This window comes from Amblyomma mixtum, chromosome 8 (genome assembly GCF_055824585.1).
Source record: "Amblyomma mixtum isolate Tamu chromosome 8, ASM5582458v1, whole genome shotgun sequence".
NCBI lineage: Eukaryota > Metazoa > Arthropoda > Arachnida > Ixodida > Ixodidae > Amblyomma > Amblyomma mixtum.
The window spans coordinates 142,644,939-142,663,291 of record NC_143019.1 but is presented as its reverse complement, the minus strand read 5'-3'; the positions used below and the strand labels follow the sequence as shown (position 1 = coordinate 142,663,291).

Genomic DNA, 18,353 nt, shown 5'->3' with positions numbered 1-18,353 from the left:
TAGCTTTAACACATTGATCGCATTATATCACTCATTTATACATAATCACATCACTAAAGGCTTAACATGCTGGGGTAATACTTACAGCTCTCATCTTGCATCAACTCAGGTAATCCAGAACAAAGCTATAAGAATTATTACATCCAGCTCGTTGATTACTAACGCGAGATCTTTACTCCATATGAACAATATCCTAACTGTTTCAGAGCTCATAAAATTTAATTTAGGTATATTGTTCTTCAGAATCATCAACAACCAATTACCAACAGTTGAGTTTTTATCTTCCACACTCACGAATTCCAACACTACCCGGTTTGCTTCTAACAACAATTTCCTCCTACCAAAAGTTCGTACTAACTATGGCAAGCAGACTGTTCAGTACTCATCGGTTTCCCTATGGAACACCTTACCTTTGAATGTTAAAAACTCGCGTTCGGTATTTAATTTTAAAGAGACCTTAAAACAATTCTTGACAGCAGACAGTTGACCATTAGTTTCTTTATTTCTTTCTTTTTTTATCTTCCTTTTTTCTTTTTCTTTGTAGTCTGTGTTCCTTAGTTTGCGTTCTTTGTCTACAAATGTTTGTATTGTGTCTTAATTTTGTACCATCTTTCATTCTTAAAATGCTGCGCTTAATTTACTTAACTCAATGTTATTATGAACAGGAGGTCCCCTTTCAGTCATTCGACTATGGGACCTCCTTCTGCATATCATTGTACACTGCTCAAATGATTGACTAATAAAAAATTCTGATTCTGATTCTGCATTCCAACGCACCCGTTGGAAATCGTATCACCTTAAAGGTCGTAATTTTTAAGAGAAAGCTGCACTACAGAACCTCGGGCTTAAATCGCGGACCGTCCAGATTTGACCTACATCTAAGTTAGAGGTGAAACCATAGTAGAGCCATGGTGCATAGCCGGGTGCTACCCCAAGGCGGTCTATAGGCTTAGAGGCCAGACCAAGCTTGAGGTCGGCCCACCCCAATCACAAGGTCAAGTCAAGATCAAAGTCAAAGTTGGATATATTGCTCTGCCGGGGAAGGAGGGTGACGACCAAATTGAGCTGTCGCCCTGTCTGCACCGATCCGCTACTTCTCTGCTTTTACGTGCTGTGTTTAACTTCCCGGCCATATTTTCACCTCTTCACGCTGCCTGAACATCCCAAGAACGCCAATAGATCTCGGGACGGACCCTCCGACACTGTCTTCACAGTGCCGACGTTCGTTCAGTGAGGTGCGCAGGCCTGCCTCAGCTTGGCCAACGGACATGAACAGCAATTATGACATGCAAAGGTCACATCCTGTTATTAATGCGTCGAAGGCAAGCTCTAGGCCTGGGCTTTCCTTCTACATGAACATAACGCCACCCTTCCTCGGTCTGGTTATTAAGGCGAAAGCCTGTAATGTCTCATCGTTGTAAGCAGCAGTTGTCGACAGAGAATGTAACGCTTTTCAGTTGGTCGAAACGGTCGTGACGTCACAGTGCGCCAATTTCAAACGGGGCCAATTGTACTTTGGCTAGTAACCATGCAACCAATTGAAGGGACCATATAGTGATGCTCCAAGTAAGTGGGACTGAGCTTAGGTAATTGCTTAATTACCCAATTAGCCTAATTCACTTCTCTAGTCAGGCCATATAAATAAATAAAACCTAGCAAGAAATTGGTCGAGCTCGGGAATCGAACCCCGGTCTTCGGAGTGCGAGACGAGCATGCTATCCACCCCGCCATGCCAGCTCGATGGTTCGGAATGAACAAAGGCATGTCTAGTGAATACGGTGTCTTCGCTCACTGCCATCCTCCTCCCTTCCCTTCCGGCGAGGTTTAGGTGTCCATCGAGATATGAGAGAGAAATACATTTCCTTTCCTCAAAAACCAATTTACCGACGAGCGAGGCATAGAACCGAATGAGCGATGGCGTTCTATGGACTCCCTGGCAGCGTTGCAAGACGCTCTCGCGTTCCACTCTTAGAGGCGAAGCTTAACATCTTAACCACACATCAGTGACCACACTTTAGGTAAAAAAAGTGCACCCCCCCCACCCCCCCTGAATTTTGACGGGTGTCCACCGTGATATGTGACAGTTACTGCGTAATTTTCTTTCCTCAAATACAATTTTCATTTTCTTCATTACGGGCCATCTTCGTCTTTGTTCTTTCACTCCCACTTCCTCTGTTCCTCTACGGTGCGGTTCAGGTGTCCACCGAGATGACAGAGATTTACTGCGCCATTTCCTTTCCTCAAAAACCGTTGCGTTGAAACGGCAAGGCATCGCGCCGAACAGGTGGTGGCGTTCCGTGGACTCCCTGGCAGCGCTACAACACGCTGTCGCGTTCCACTCCTAAAGGCGAAGCTTAAGCTTAATTAGCAGTTAATTAGTATTCAGGCATTAATCAGTAATTAATCATTAATTAGTGATTTGTCATCACTTAGTAATTAGTACTCAATTACATGTGACGCCACCAGTGCCACAGAAGCACTGAAAGTGGTGCGGAAAACGCTTTCGCCTCTACGCACTTTAGACAGTCAAAGTGCCCCCTGAATTTTTGTGTATATCAGTATCCATTAATACCCGACCGCCGCAGTAGTCTTGCTCCTGGTAAAGCAGCTATATATGCTCATTGTTCGACGCCAAATTCTCCCGTCGACCTATCTCATTGATACAATATCTTTCAAGAAGTAATTGACATTCTCACTAAGCCGCAGCGTACTCCAGTATTATAGGTCTCTTTTTATGGTCGGCCCCAAACCTCTGTACTCAACTTTGAATGGCTTACTCATCTGCGCACCTCTTAACCAGGTGTAGCCATACTAGTTCGAGGATAATTTTAATGGGCCACATAGAGCCTGGGGATACACTCAACTGTAAACGTGGACATCAGATTTACGACACGTTTCTCGACCAGTCGTTTACACTTCAGAACAACTCCTTTAATTATACCCGCCCGTGTGCTCCTCCATCAACTCCGTACCTTACGTGGCGGCTGGGTCCCGGTAATCCTCACTGGTCTTGCCAAGCAGACACTTGGGGAAGTGATCACTACCCCCTTCTAATTGACTTTTTCTCAAGTACATTACGTAAAATTCGCTGCACGACCCTTATCACTTCTTGGGACGGTCTTCGCACGGATGGTCGCCTCCTCTCAGTAACTCCTGGTTCGGCCCTTCCTACATTCACGCTTGTCTTAACTCAGAACACAATTTCTTCCTGTGTCAACGAAGACCAACCAAATCCTGACTTTCACCTCCTTAATCTCTGGGCAAGGCGCAAGCAGCTGGACGTATACATCACTCAGCATCCATCAGATCACAATGCACGAACGGAACTTTATAGAGTCACCGCTAAAGCTCGTCAGTATTCTATGCGCCTTCTGCACAAGCGCTGGACAGAGTGGTTTTCTCAACTCAATACTCGTGCCGGCAACCACCACTTGTGGCGTGTATTTCATTCCATGTAACGCAAACCGTCTGTCAAAGACTACGCCGAGAGTATTCGCCTTGCCCTTCATCTTTCTTCGGATGAATTCGCTGCGCTGGTTGTCCTTCAGTTCTTTCCGAATTATGATTGCTCCAATGCACCTGTTCCAGTTAGTCCCAAACATGAGGCAGTGGATAAGATCACATGCCCTTTCACCATGGCTGAGCTTATAGCAGTCCTTGAAGACATCCCCCCTAACACTGCACCTGGTCAAGACGGTGCACCTTATGCCCCATTCCGGAATCTGGAAGGTGAAGCATTGACTTCCCTTCTCAGAATATTTAACGAAATCTGGACATCCAGCAAAATGCCATCCGATCGGAAACATTCAATGGTAGTTCCGATACTCAAGCCCGGAAAACACCCACAACTCTTGGAGCCCTACGCCCGATTTCCATTACCCCAACTATTTGTAAGCAGTATGAAAAACTGCTTGTCACTAGAATCTCCTGGTGGCTATACCATCATCAGAAATATTCGTCAGCCCAAGTTTGTTTCTGACCAGGATACGGAGCTCAGGATAACTTTGACCGCTTTGTCAATGACGTAATACGCCACTCGCCTCACAGCCGTCTGATTCGCAAAGTCCTAGCAACAGATATCATGAAGGCCTACGACAATATTCTCAATACACCCATTCTCAACACTATGACATCACTTGGCACGCCCTTGCAGCTATGTCGAGCAATTCATGCCTTTCTTTCGCAACGGTCATTTGCTATCCCCGCTAGTGGTAAATGCACAGGCCACTTTATTTCTTATCGCAGAGTACCGCAGGGCTCAGTTTTAGCCAAAACTCTATTTAACATCGCATTCATTCCTCAAATCTCTCCACCCTAGCATATGCAGACGACATCATTCTCTGGTCCACTAACCGCTCAGCTCAGGTGGTGGAACACTCCCTGCAAAATGCCCTCAAACTTCTTCACAGCTTTCTTGCGGACACTGGCCTCTCCACCAACCTCTCCAAATCCTACTATGCCCATGCGGGCAATAAAGCTGGCCGCCGTATTTTCGAAGCCACTCCGTTCGTGCTCAATGCACAACTTCCTGAAGTGCAACATACTAAAGTTTTGGGCCTGCACGTTCATGCTTCAGGCAAAGGCACGGCTTGGTTGTTAGCTGTGCGCAAGAGTGCTATAAACACAATTGGCCTCATCCGCAAAATAGCCAATCGCTCTGGAGGTGCCCCGTTTAAATACACCTCGTCGCCTTGTTCGTACTGTCGTTCAACCTAGGCTCCTATATTAGGCTCAGCTGCAAAAACTTACGAAACGACAGTGGTCGACACTTGAAGCACTCAGGCACGAAACTATTCGAGTCATTACTGGACTACTCCGAGCAATTCCTATTTGTCTGCTGCAGGAGTGTGCGCATCTCAACACACTGGAAGATTTAATTACCCAGCGACAAACCAATAGAGCACGGAAAGTTTCTCTTCGTCCAATGTTCGACCCAAAACCACCTCCATGGGACTAGGTCAAATGTTTAGGGGAATCCCCCAAGGTGGAGTAGATTTGTAATAAGGGAGTAATTACTCATTGGCATCCACCCGAGCGCAGCCATACGGCTACAAAGGAAAGCTATACAGCTTTCTCAGAAACTTCGTAGTTAAAGAAAAATTCGTCCTGGTCCGGGGTTCGAACCCGGAACCACCGCCACACCGGAGCAGTCGCTCTACCAATTGAGCTAACCGGGACGGCAAGCGCATGGTAGGGCGCTTGCCGTCCCGTATGGCTGCGCTTGGGTGGATGCCAATGAGTAATTACTCCCTTATTACAAATAAGCGGCTATGGTGCTCGGCTGCTGACCCAAAAGACGCGGGTTCGATCCCGGCCGCGGCGGCTAGAATTTCTTTGGAGGAGAAATTCTAGAGGCCCGTGTACTGTGCGATGTCAGTGCATGTTAAAGAACCCCAGGTGGTCGAAATCTCCGGAGCCCTCCACTACGGCGTCTTTCATAGCCTTAGTCGCTTTGGGACGTTAAACCCCATAAACTAAACTAAACTAACTTATTACAAATCTACTCCACCTTGGGGGATTCCCCTAAACATTTGACCAACACTCTTCCCACTTCGAGTTACTGATCAATTCGCTCACATGCGCTTGCCGTCCCGGTTAGCTCAATTGGTAGAGCGACTGCTCCGGTGTGGCGGTGGTTCCGGGTTCGAACCCCGGACCAGGACGAATTTTTCTTTAACTACGAAGTTTCTGAGAAAGCTGTATAGCTGCGCTTGGGTGGATGCCAATGAGTAATTACTCCCTTATTACTCCATGGGACTACTGTCACATTAATGAAAAAAACGTGCTCTTCATGAAACAACAGGAAAATGGCGCAAAAGACGTGGACAAAAGAGACAAACACGACAGGACCAGCGCCAACTTACAACTGAATTTTATTTCGCACCAAACCCGCCTTTCTGTAGGCCAACACGCCCTAACATCCGTGTAATCACGCACAGGCAGTAGAAAAGATAACTGTAAGATATCTAGCACATGAAGCGCAATAGCAACCACGTAACATACTATCATACGTGGTTGTCATCTGGTATCACTCATGAGTGTGTATCGTTTTTGGTGTTGAAGAGTTGCTTGGTCATGACCGTTTTAGTGTTGTTTGCTATACTTTTGTTGGTTTTTTTTGTTGGTTTTTTTTAGCCATGATAGTATGTTACGTGGTTGCTATTGCGCTTCATGTGCTAGATATCTTACAGTTATCTTTCCTACTGTCTGTGCGTGATTACACGGATGTTAGGGCGTGTTGGCCTACATAAAGGCGGGTTTGGTGCGAAATAAAATTCAGTTGTAAGTTGGCGCTGGTCCTGTCGTGTTTGTCTCTTTTGTCCACGTCTTTTGCGCCATTTTCCTGTTGAATCATGAACCAACTAGCCCAAACTAGAGTTCTTCTTCATGAAAAGTCGGAGTTCTCTCCGCCGTTACCACCAGCTTTTTCTAGGCAATGTGATAGACAGACAGACAGATTTATTTGACACCATGTGTACACAATGTCGGGAACATGGGTAAAAAGCCGGAAAAAGCGCGGCTTGACAGGGCCCATATTCCCTATTAATAAAGGCTACATATGTTATGAATTCTGGTAACAAACACAATTTGGCAACAGCAACGATTAGGAAATGGTACAAAGATCACCTCTAAAAAAAACATAGTTTATTATTTAATTCGACATAGGAGTATGAAGTAGCAATGAGGGTTACTAAGAAAATCAATTTGGAATAAAAGTGATTAAGATATGTTACAATAATAATGCTTATTAATAGTTTACTACAGATTTCAACATAGCAATATGAAGTAGCAATCAAAAATGCAAAACAGAATTTGGAAAATACAAAACTATCACAAATTCACAGTTCAAATCAAACAGTGTGAAAAAGTTCACCACACAGACATTTATCGCTGGACACAAATGATCATGTAATATTGCCGAGTGAGTTGAGTAATGATGGCAGTCTGTAACTCAGTGCCTGGGTTCCGTAGTTCGTGTTTTTGGAATGTACCATGTTTCGTTATGCCGGGTATCGTAAACGTTAGTATTTCTTGTGAGGTTAGATAGCTCTTGAAATAAATTGTTACCCTGTTTTTTGCTTCCTGTAAATCGCCTAAGGAGTAAGTCATTGTATATGGAATTCATGGTGGCTATGGAAAGTCTGTTATAAAGTGGTTCTGTGTGAGCGAGGCGCGGTGCGTTAGCAATTGCACGGAGCTTTCTGATGTAATAATAACAGCTTAGTAATGTTAGTTGCGTTGGTGGTACCCCAGACCAGGTGGCAATAGTTAATATGCGATAAAAATAGTGAATTATATATTAGCACCTTAATGACCCATGTAACTTTCTTATCTAATAATAACAGCTTAGTAATGTTAGTTGCGTTGGTGGTACCCCAGACCAGGTGGCATTAGTTAATATGCGATAAAAATAGTGAATTATATATTAGCACCTTAATGACCCGTGGTAAGAAAAAGCGTAATCTTGTTAATATACCAATACCTTTCGCAAGTTTTTTAAGAATGAGTTGGACGTGATTATTCCATGTTAGGTGTGCGTCAAATATAACTCCAAGACTTTTTGTGTACGGAACAAGTTCAATGGTCGATGTACCTATAACGAGGTCACTGTTAATGAAGGTGTTTTTATTTTTCGCTTGAAATAACACGGCCTTAGTTTTAGTGCTATTAATAGAAAGTGAGTTGAATGTGCTCCATTCGTGTAATTTACTTAGGAAATTATTGCAGCGTGGCACAAGATCATTAGGATCGGAAGAAGTAAAAAACAGGCTAGCATCGTCAGCATATACAATGAATTTCGCAGTATTATCAACGTTTGTGATGTCGTTAATGTACAGATTAAACAGTAAGGGCCCAAGAATACTTCCTTGTGGTATCCCAAAATTAGTTTCCATGATGTTAGAGGTGTAAGTGTTGATGATAACCCGCTGGCTGCGATGCTGTAGGTATGATCTCAGTAGATCTAGAAATACTCCTCTAAACCCATAAAGCTCAAGCTTCTTTAATAACGTTTTATGATTAATGCTATTGAATGCTTTTTAAAAGTCAACAAAAATACCTAGAGTTAAAAGTTTGTTTTCTATTGCCTTCAAAATTAGTTCTTTTTGGGTTAAAAGTGCCAACTCTGCTGAACGACCTTTGCGGAATCCAAATTGAGAATTCGTCAGTATGTTCTGTTTATCACAAAATGTAGTCATCCTGTCATTAATTAACTTTTCTATGCCTTATTCCTTACAGCTGTATTCCTTACAAAAATGTCGTCATAACCCCAACAGAGAAATCAACTGTAAAATTTTATAAGCCCGACACTCCCTCAACTCTACAGCCGACAAACCTACGATACTGGCACTTCATCATCTCTTCCTTTGGAGCTACAAGCGATTTTAAATGCCTTAACAGCTTCACCTGACGACTCTCCTATAACCAGGTGCCCCTGTGTACTCATTCATAAGAAGGTCTGAACATCTAACGGAAGTCCGTGGCACCTTTCAGGTTTCCCAGGGTATACATGCTGCTTGTCAATCTTACTCGGTGCCTATACTCATCTAATGAGTTCAAGCTCGCACAGATGTCCGTACCCTCGCACCTGACATGATATCTCGTTCGACTGACGTTCCGCAATCTCCACCTGCCTCTTTGCCACCAGATCCACTTCTGACACATAGAACACCTGCAGCCTCCTTCAGGCAGCGTACACGTGCTCTTATTCCCCCGTGTACCTACCCCCTTCCCCCCAACCTATGACGAGTGGAGTAGGTCTCTCTGAGGCGGCTGCGTGTCGGAGTGGCCCTTACGCCTGCTGTTCGCAACCAGTGGTAAAGTGACAAGATTCCTATGCCGGAAAAATGCCCTCACTGCGAAGCACCCGCTTCCGACACCAATGTCCACCACCCACGTTGGACATGCCTAGGAACTTGACTGGTGCGCGCTCGTGTACTTCAAGGGGCAGGCCTTTCTTCAAACAATGACTCCAGTTTGCACTTGTGGCTAAGGAAAAACATTTACTCCCTAAGCTTATGTGACTTATTACACACTACCGGGCTTCATGCTTTTTGTAACGTATTATACCATTCGTTACTAACATCCCGTTTTATGCCGTGCGGCACACTTGGCGTCACAAATAAATAAATATTGGTGGTCTCTTGAGTGACGTCATGATGTGACGTCACGGACCAGCCACATGTGCCTCGCGGCGGCTATATGAGCACGTCGCTAACGTGTCTCGGTGGCAATGGAGCAATAAAGCCGGAGCACCCAGCCGTTGTCGCTCGGCGGCTCGCTAGGCACAAGCGGCAACGCGAAGCCGAGAAGAGGAAGCATGCAGCAGAGACTGACGAGCAGCGTGCAGAACGTTTTGAAGCTTTCGCTTACAAACCGGGTTTAAATGAAGTTAAACCATTAGCAATTTTTTAACAAATGCTTGGGCGTTTCATAACTTCATCGCTGTTTTAAACGAGAAAGAAATGGCAATAGCGCTACAGCAACACGTACACAAGAACGACTGACACACGACGTCTTGCTGCCTGTATAAGTCTTGCAAGACGTCTGTGAACGTCTTGTTGTAGCGCTATTGCCATTTCTGTCTCAAATAATGCACCATCTAGCCCAAATTGACGTTCTTCTAAACCAGCTTTTTCATCTCTTTCCCTGTAGGAGCCGCACCTGTTATCATTCCCAACGATCCAGACGCATGTAAAACAGCACGTAGATGTGTTCGCCCACGTTCCTAATGAAATCCTTGGTCGCTTGATTACAAAGAAAACTGAGGCACATGGCGCTGATTTCATTTCTTTTTTTTTTAATCTTAACTGTGTTGTCAGAAAAGCTTTCAAATTTATACTTTGGAAGCTCGTCGCCCGCCTCAGAGTTATTTAGTTTTCTATCTGGGCGTGAGTACCGGGCGGCAAAGTCAGCGACAAGGAAATTCGTTTCTCGCGAGTACGGCGCTCAACACCGAGAAATAGCTTTTCTGCAAAAAAGAGACAAGCGAAATCTCTGTGCCCTCCAGAGGGGAAAGCAGAGTGCCGACGTGTAGTGGATCCAGTCATGTGAGACTCTGTGCTGCTGACGCAATGGAAACAGCTTCCAGCATCAAAAAACAAAAACTACAAATAGAACAACTGTCGTCCTCGGTAGCCGCAGCCTACTGCTTGGTGCTAATTAAACATAAGGCTAGCGAAGCAAACTACTCCAAAAGTTCTGCTCTGCTTGTTTACTTATATCCGAATTGTACTAATTTTTATTTATTTTTATTTATTTGGTGACACTGTTAACCCTCAAATGAGGGTAGTTACAGAGAGGTAACAAAACAAAATACATTTCATAAGCACTTCAATATTGAACAATCATGAATCAGAATTCAAAATTTTTACACAATTTCTCAAAACTATGTCGACACCTAGCTCAAATTGTTGCACGTTCGCACTCTCCACAACATCACTTGGCAGTTTGTACCATATTTCAATTACATCAGAGAAAAAGAAATACCGGTACACATCTGTACGTGTTTTGTAGTAACCTGCTGTGGTTTTTTCGGGAACTATGTTTTAAAGGCGCTTTCACATAATGTTATTTATTTATTTTTAATTCCCGTTGCATTATCTGGAAAAAAAGTTTGAGTGGATGTTTTATTCTTCTAATTTCCAGCCTTTCCAATTCACACTGCTCTATCATCTCTGTAACTGAGTCAGTACGGCCATAGTTGGAGCATATAAAACGTGCTGAAATCCGCTGTATTCTTTCCATTATCTTTAAGCATTTTTGGTGGGGGCTCCACACAGCATTCGCATATTCAGCTAGTCGTGCTAGACATGGGCCTAGACGCTAGTCGTGGGCCTAGTAATTCGCTTCTTGTTACTAGGCCCGCGACTTGCGTTCTGCTGTCCATTGTACTTATGAAATGTGCCGGAAATAATTTCGTACGTCCGCAAGTTTTTCTGCCCAAAAGCCCACCTAGTTGCTCTTGAGACGGGTGCATCAGGCAAAATGGCAGCATAAGTAACGGTAGGTAAGACTGCGCAGTTCTTGGTGCTCGAAGTTGGTAAGTGCCCAGACGTTCATAATTTCGCGAAAGATTAAGATGATATTTAAAAAATACTTGTTCGCGTAACGTACGCATTCATTAAAATCTTGCGCTTAGATTTTCACTGCTTGGTTATTTCTGGCGCAGCAAGATTCGTTATGCTCTTACGGTTTGAAACGGCAGCCGAGCTTGATCCAATATTCAAAGCTATATTTGCTTCACTGCCAAAAAAATACAAAAGCAGTAAACACGTCGAATAACCATGCATCCAAGCCTCGTCCTTGATGCGTCATTGTGCGCTTTGTAAAGTTCTCTGTGCTTCCGCAGAATTTCTGTCGAACCATGTATGCATACAGTTCGCAAAAAAAAAAAAAGAATGTGAGTACTCGGATTTAAAATCTCTTTGCACCGGCCAGCAAGTGCGTCTCAATCACATCATTGTACTTCATATCTACGATGGGCTTTCGGGGGTATTTCTTATTGCGGTTGCGAGTACTAGGCCGTTTTCAGGGTGAATTCGCAATGGAAATTTTTCTTTTAGTTTTGATGAGATTGGATGGTTGTGATGTGGTCGCTTGGCTAAGATGAAAGCGCAGAAGGTGCTTCCACTCGGCTGCTGTTAAATGGCGACTGAACTTCGGCGAGAGGGAAAAATATTGATTGGCATTCAAGCAATATTTCCAATAGACCATCCACTACGGCAGGTCGTCTATTTGTTCGCTCACAGCAATGATAGAGAATGTTTCGCACTGCTGATATTCTGGTTAGTATCACGCGTACCAGCAAAGTTTGTATCAGAATTAGCGCAAGCAGGAACCACGCGGTTAATAATATAAAGTGAAATAAATTATGCGGAGAAGGCGAGACATAAGAATTCAGTGCAATATGTCGCCAGCACTTCTCTTAATGACCATGGCAGCCGGAAAAGGTTAATTTTATTTTCATAATTCGACAACTACGGTTTTTGTCGCCTGTGTGCCCTGATGAGCAGAACTGAAAGCCTCTAAATGATTCATTGCCTGAATTTGCGCCACAACGGAGAAAGCTCTTGTTGTCATTTTTTGTAGATGACGATCTTCAGAAAATTTGACATAATTTGTGGGACAACAACTTCAGCCATCATGTTCATTAGCTCTTCGAGGCCTCTTATAATCAGAGCAATGTCCCCTTGCTTTTTTTTCAGTCGGGGACAAAATCTTTTGGATCACGTTCCCCGTAAACAAAGCCGATAGCTCTATTATTAGCCACCTCTTGGAGACCACACTTCTAGAAGTGCAAGCACAGAATTTTCACTTTCACCTCCACAACTCGAGTCTCCAGCCGTCGGTTAATAATAGAGCTATCGCCTTTGTTTATGGGGAACGAGATCTAGAAGATTTTCTCCCTGGTTGTATATGAGTGCATAGCATCGGGGCCTCCCCCAGTTCTGTTCCCTGCATTGAGAACAATCAGGCATTCACTCCCGAAGATAAATGACGCCAGGACAATATAGAACTGCTTCCCATGATTCAGGGCAATCATTAGTACAGCGTTCCAGTAATCGCGCTCTGTGCTCGAGTTGGATTTTTCTGCTTTCTGCAAGGTTTCCAATGCAATTTTCCTTTCTTCGTAATAATTTAGAAAAAAATATAATTTTGTTTAACTTTTCTATTCTTCAAATAAGTTTAATCCTAGGGTATTGTTCATGATTTCGCCTTTTTGAGTGCTCTAGATGGATGATGTGCGCTTATGTTTCCGTACTTCCGTCGTACATTATGTGAGTTATGCGTAGCGACTTCCGGGGGGCAAACACTACGCATAATTATATGTGACAAATAAAGCGCAGTAGCATAGCAAGCGTCTCTGACATATTTTCTGTATTTTTTGTCCTTTACAGAGAGCTTTCCAGTGCCCGCAGTCTCCCAGAGCTTAGAAGATAAATACGCCTTCTAAAAAAAGAAAAGAACTAAGGACGTCGCTGAAAAATGACTCCAACCTCACACTGGTTCCTTTCTTTGCGGCCTTTCAAGCGAAACTTTTACAATTTTCGTGAGAAGACCACTGCGTTGCTCAAAGCGCCTAAACTGATGTCCTACTTTACAGAACTCGCAAGTTTCAGTTGTTTTTTTTTGGCTTCTGACCTAGATGAGCCATTCATCTGAGGAGCATCACAAAACAAATTCTTTTACTCTTGTGTTTGAGCTCTTGCCAAACGAAGATTTAACGACACTTCAGCATTATGTTGGTTTAAATTGGATTGTACTTTTCTTCCCCGAAAAAAAAATGATAAAGAACACAGACACAGGCGCATGATGTCTACTTAACGCTCACTCTCCAAATGAAAAAAAGAAAATTTTAAGCTGTGTTGATAACTATTCCATCGCTTCAATAACTCCCTGCAGTCGCAACGACAGTGAACAGATTAAATTTACACCATTGTTCAGCACATCTGAGGATTTTCGGAAACTAATCAGCACATTGTCAGGCGATTGAGATATTCGCCAAATTTATAAAATTTGAAGGTTCATGTAATGAAACGCATGTATGAAAACAAGAGTTCTTGCGCTTTCAGGAACTACAAGATAATAGTCGCAGAGCACTTTAAAAGGCCTCGTGTAAAACCAAAACTACATGAGCGACGCGCCCAGTAAAATGAGCAACCCATCGCCATGCAGAGGAAGCAGCAAGTATGTACCTGGAACAAGAATGAGACAAGCGGTTGAAAATTTTCTCTAGAGCTTCGCTGAAGTCTAAATTGACTCAGTGGAAGCCTCAGCAGCCATGCAGGCATTGCGTAATCAGGGTGTAGAAGAGCCATGCGCGAGAATACTGGAAGGTATCTATAGCAACTGCACAGCTACCATAGTCTTTCATGAACTCAGCACTAATGTTCCAATAAGGAAGTGTGTCAGGCAGGGCGATGCTATCTCGCCAATGCTATTCGGCGCCTGCTTACAGGAGGCATTCACAGGCCTGGATAGGGAACGGATAGGAATAAGACTTAGTAGCGAATAAATTAGTAATACGCGATTCGCTGAGGACATTGCCTTGCTAAGCCACTCAGGACAAGAACTGCAAAGCATGAGTTAGACAGGCAGAGCAGAACGGATGGAAAGAAAAGGACAGCAGGAAGAGGGCAGAGAGGACCAGAGAGAAAACGTCGATTAAAGACATCTATGTCGAAATCCAGAATCAATGTGCTTAGACAGGGCATGTAATGCGAAGGAAAGATAACGGATGGCCGTTAAGGGCACCGGAGTGGATGCGAGAAGAAGGCAAGCGTAGCAGGGGGCTGCAGAAAGATGGGCGGATGAGATTCAGGAGTTTGCGGGGATAAGGTGCCGCGTCTTGCACAGGACAGTGTTAAACGGAGGGATATGGGAAAAGCCTTTGTACTGCAGTGGGGGTAGTGAGGCTGATGATGATGATCATCTGACATCGTTGGCTTCGCCGCATAGCTCGAAAGGGCAGGGGCAACAACACCTCTTCGCATGAAAGCAATGCATTGTGAACACTACATAAACCAGATCGAAACCTTTGCCGCATTCGGTGCAGGATGGCCGTATTCTGGTGAACTAAAACTGAAGTAACACGTGATGCTGGGCCAGTCGGTTCATAGTGATTTGCCAAAAAACTGTGCGAAGATGATGGGACAAGAACAGGTACAAAGACGCGCACAGAAAGCGCAGAACTTTCGACTGACTTTATTTAGGGAAAACAGGGCGCTTATAAAGGTTACCAACATGACAATCAAGGTATACACACACGAAAACATCGTGCAGGCGGGTGAATACAGCATCAGCAGAGACACAGAGTGATTAGGGCTGATGGAAAGCCCGGATGTGCCCATCTAAGAATTCTCTCTTTCCTTGATAGAGATATGGAACGCGAGCTGACGCAGTTGTCACCCTTTTTTAGGTGAAGTAAGTCTCGATAACTTCTCTTTCGGTTTGGTTTATTCTTAGCAAGAAAGAGATTTTTTTTTCCAGGTAAGAAAAACAATTTCTGCAATGGCAGCTCGTACAGTGCAGGGGTAGATTACTACCCGTGCCGGTGCGCAGGTATCGCCTGTGCCCCACAGCGCGCTCAATAAAACAACGGCCAGTTCGTCCTATTTAGGACTCGTCCGCACTAAAGAGGTACTTCGTAGATAACTCTGGAAACGCATTTTGTGAACTTTCTCCGGTGGTTCTTCTGTCTCTCCGCCCTATAGATGTCCTGTGTCCATAGCATGTCAACCAGTCGTCAATGTCAGGTTGAGTGCATTCTTTCTGTTGCCTACACCTATCGTCTAATTATCAGCACTTGCGCAAGCCTGATTCAGAGGCTAATCACTTCACATTAAAAATAACCACCTTCGGAAAGTAAGGCACCATTTAGTATGCCGTGTTTTCATTATCTTTCCTAGAGCGGCTGAATTTCGATGGAGGCGAAATTCTAGAGGCCCGTGTACTGTGCGATGTCAGTGGTCGAAATTGGTTGAACCCCAGGTGGTCGGAATTTCCGGAGCCCTTCACTACGGCGTCCCTCATAGCCTGAGACGCTTTGGGACGTTAAACCCCCACAAATCAAATCAAATCAGTAACCTACAACATAATAACATAATAACATAATAACAACATAACAACATAGTAATAGCTGCAACAGCAGCAATTGCTTTCTTTATCTGGAAAAATACAAAATTTCTTGCTCAGGGAAAAACAAAGACCGAAAGAGAAGTTATGGAGACTTACTTTATATCCAAGAAGTGTGACAACTGTGTCAGTTTGCGTTTCATATACATATCAAGGAAAGAGATAGAATTCTTAGATGGGCACATCTGGGATTTCCATCAGCCCTACTCACTCTGTGTCTCTGCTGACACTGTATTCGCCCTCCTGCACGATTTTTTGCGTGTGTATACCTTTATTGTCATGTTGGCAAGCTTCATGAGTGCCCTGTCTTTACGAAATAAAGTCAGTTGGAATTTCTGCGCTTTGTGTGTGCGTCTCTGTACCTCTTCTTGTCCCGTTGTCTTCGCGCAGCTTTTTGGCAACAACTAAAACTGTTTTAGCCTTCCATTATGCATGGCTGCATGGCTATGTGAATCTGGCGGTACTTGGACAGCGTGAAGCACACCAAGCGCACTGTCAAAGGGTTTTAGCTATGTGACTTTGCTGCGTAAGCGGAAAGTAAACAGCGCATGAAACAAGAGAACCAGAGCTCACTCGCAGTGTGGTGCGAGAATGTTAGGGAAGGGATACAGAGGAGTCAAAATATCACGAAACACGTCCATTGGCATAATTAAACAGGGGGTGCGGAGTGGAAACGGTCACGCAAAATTAGCATGCGTTTCTCCTGTCCAAAAGGGTGGCATAGTCAGTATGCTGAAAACGGAGAAAGTCACAAAGGAAATACGCTCAAAGGCCAAATGCAATTTTTAGTACTATATCGTTAACCACCAACTAACCGTGGCAAGGGGACACCGAAAATCCTAGACGTGTTTAAATTGCGCGCGCTAGTTGAGTATGCATCTCCCGTTTCCGGCGATAATCGCCGCTGGCGCTGGAATTCCTAGCTTCTTTAGGATGGTCTCTTGTACCATTTTTCTCTTTGGCTCGTCATTGTTGGCGTAACAATATGCTTCTTCAATATGTTTGAGATCATTATTTTTTCTTTCTCAGTGAGTTTAATGTTTGGACGTCCTTCCATTAGCAAACTAATGAAGCTGCGATATTCAGAACCAAGTGAACGGCGCTAAACAATGTGGAAGCTCCCATTCGCTCACCTTTTTTCTTGTTCCTGTAGCCGATCGTTTCAATCGCCTTTCGTGCTCCACTGGCGAACATGGTGATATAGCTGCACGCCTCGGGTGTGCACTTTCAGAGACGAATTACCACCCAGTAAAACTAGTCTACGAGCAAGTTCTCCGTTTCTTTGCGCCAGCAACTCTATGCGGGCGTCCGCTGCTCGCCTTGTCGGCTGTACTCTGCGCAGGCGTTGACTGAGGCATCAACGCAACATGAGATTATTAAGTTGTGTGCTTTCTAGCAGCAGTTCCAGTGATTCATTGCTGGCTCATAAACACAGAGTGAGCATATGTAGAAGTCATAACTTCACCCATCCTTCATCCCTCTACATGAGCGAGTCCAGAAGATACTCTTTGTGGTCTCCAAAAAAACACTGCGCATTTTTTTTTCCTGGTCGTGTTGGAAACGTCGATAACTCGCAGAGGTGTGCGTCGGGGCGATGAGCTATCGAAAGTGGCGTTGTTTGTACCGGCTGGCGTGGTGGGCTGTCATTGAGACCAGTAACACGGCTGCAAGTGCTTGAAGCCCCACATCACGAAGGCCACTGCGCGAAGCGTTGTCGTGGAAACAGTCCCACAAAATGCCGCGGTCGTTGGCGAACGGTCGCACAAGGGGAAGTGGGCTGCGTCGAAGGTTGGCGGTAGTAGACGGAACGTAGTTGGCCACTCTGATCTCACATTCCCTCCAGTGCCTGCCGAGAGCCGCTTGTGATTGCTCCCTTTGTTGTCAGTTGGGAAAGAGGAAACGAATGGCAGAAGTAAATGTCATTTAGAACAGGCAACAGAAAGTGCAAGTCGTCTCTTTGGCACGAGCGGCACAAGGGTCGAATAGCCCTGAATGCATATCTTACTATGCTTCTGAGAAAATTCTCGAAAAGCAGAAAATGTGCTTCGATAAAAAGAAGCAACTGCCACAAAGATAATTCGCAAAGTTGCTTGTTGGGGGAACAGGCGTGTAGTAGAGAAGGATTTCTCACGAACATCTAAGATATGCACTTCCTGTGGCCTCTAGGTCAATCTGCAGACGAACCGTGCATGTGAAGCGTTGCTACTCGCTCCAAAGTGAGCTGGTTGCCGCTTAGCGAACTAATATGCTAATTAGTATATCCGCTTTTTGCGGCGCTCTGCTCGAATACAGCTGACTTGCTGCTGGAAACGAAGATGAGGATTGTGGTCCTGGTGCAGATTCATTTCATCGATGCTTCGGTCCATGAGGTCTCAGGTCTACCGTGAGAGGAGTGTGGTTACCGTTTGTTCTGACCTCATAACGGCCAGTTCTCGAAAGCAATTATAGATAAAGGCCGATTTCCACGTTGTGCCATCCAATCAGATTTCTTTGTGGTATGCTCAGGAACAGTGAGACACTCAGATGAACTAAAGTAACAAATTTTCAAGCAGTGCTTGGCGTGTCGTTTGAACTGCGCATGGTAGCGCCTATTTCTTGATGCTTCGCCAACTTAACCGCACTGCAGCAGACGAGAACTGGATGGCGGGAGTTCAATCCGAACTTTCATAATGGAGACTTATCACACCAAACAGTACGCTTGGCCAAGGTATAGTGCT

At 44.5% G+C, this 18,353-nt stretch overlaps 1 protein-coding gene across 9 annotated transcripts in view; it reads right to left on the bottom strand.

The window, feature by feature from the left end:
• The window catches only part of LOC149334672 (calsenilin-like), a 461,575-nt gene that overhangs the window by 63,900 nt on the left and 379,322 nt on the right, over positions 1-18,353 (bottom strand). Inside the window, exon 2 of one of the 9 annotated variants that reach the window (XM_089555281.1) lies at positions 16,770-17,509. The exons of 7 other annotated variants lie outside the window; for them this stretch is intronic. In XM_089555281.1, coding sequence (XP_089411407.1) covers positions 16,770-16,830 — 61 coding nt within the window. In that variant the 5' untranslated portion in view covers positions 16,831-17,509. Of the gene's footprint in view, positions 1-16,769; positions 18,351-18,353 lie in introns of those variants that run through there. One more of the 9 variants, XM_089555282.1, reaches the window with a different exon arrangement.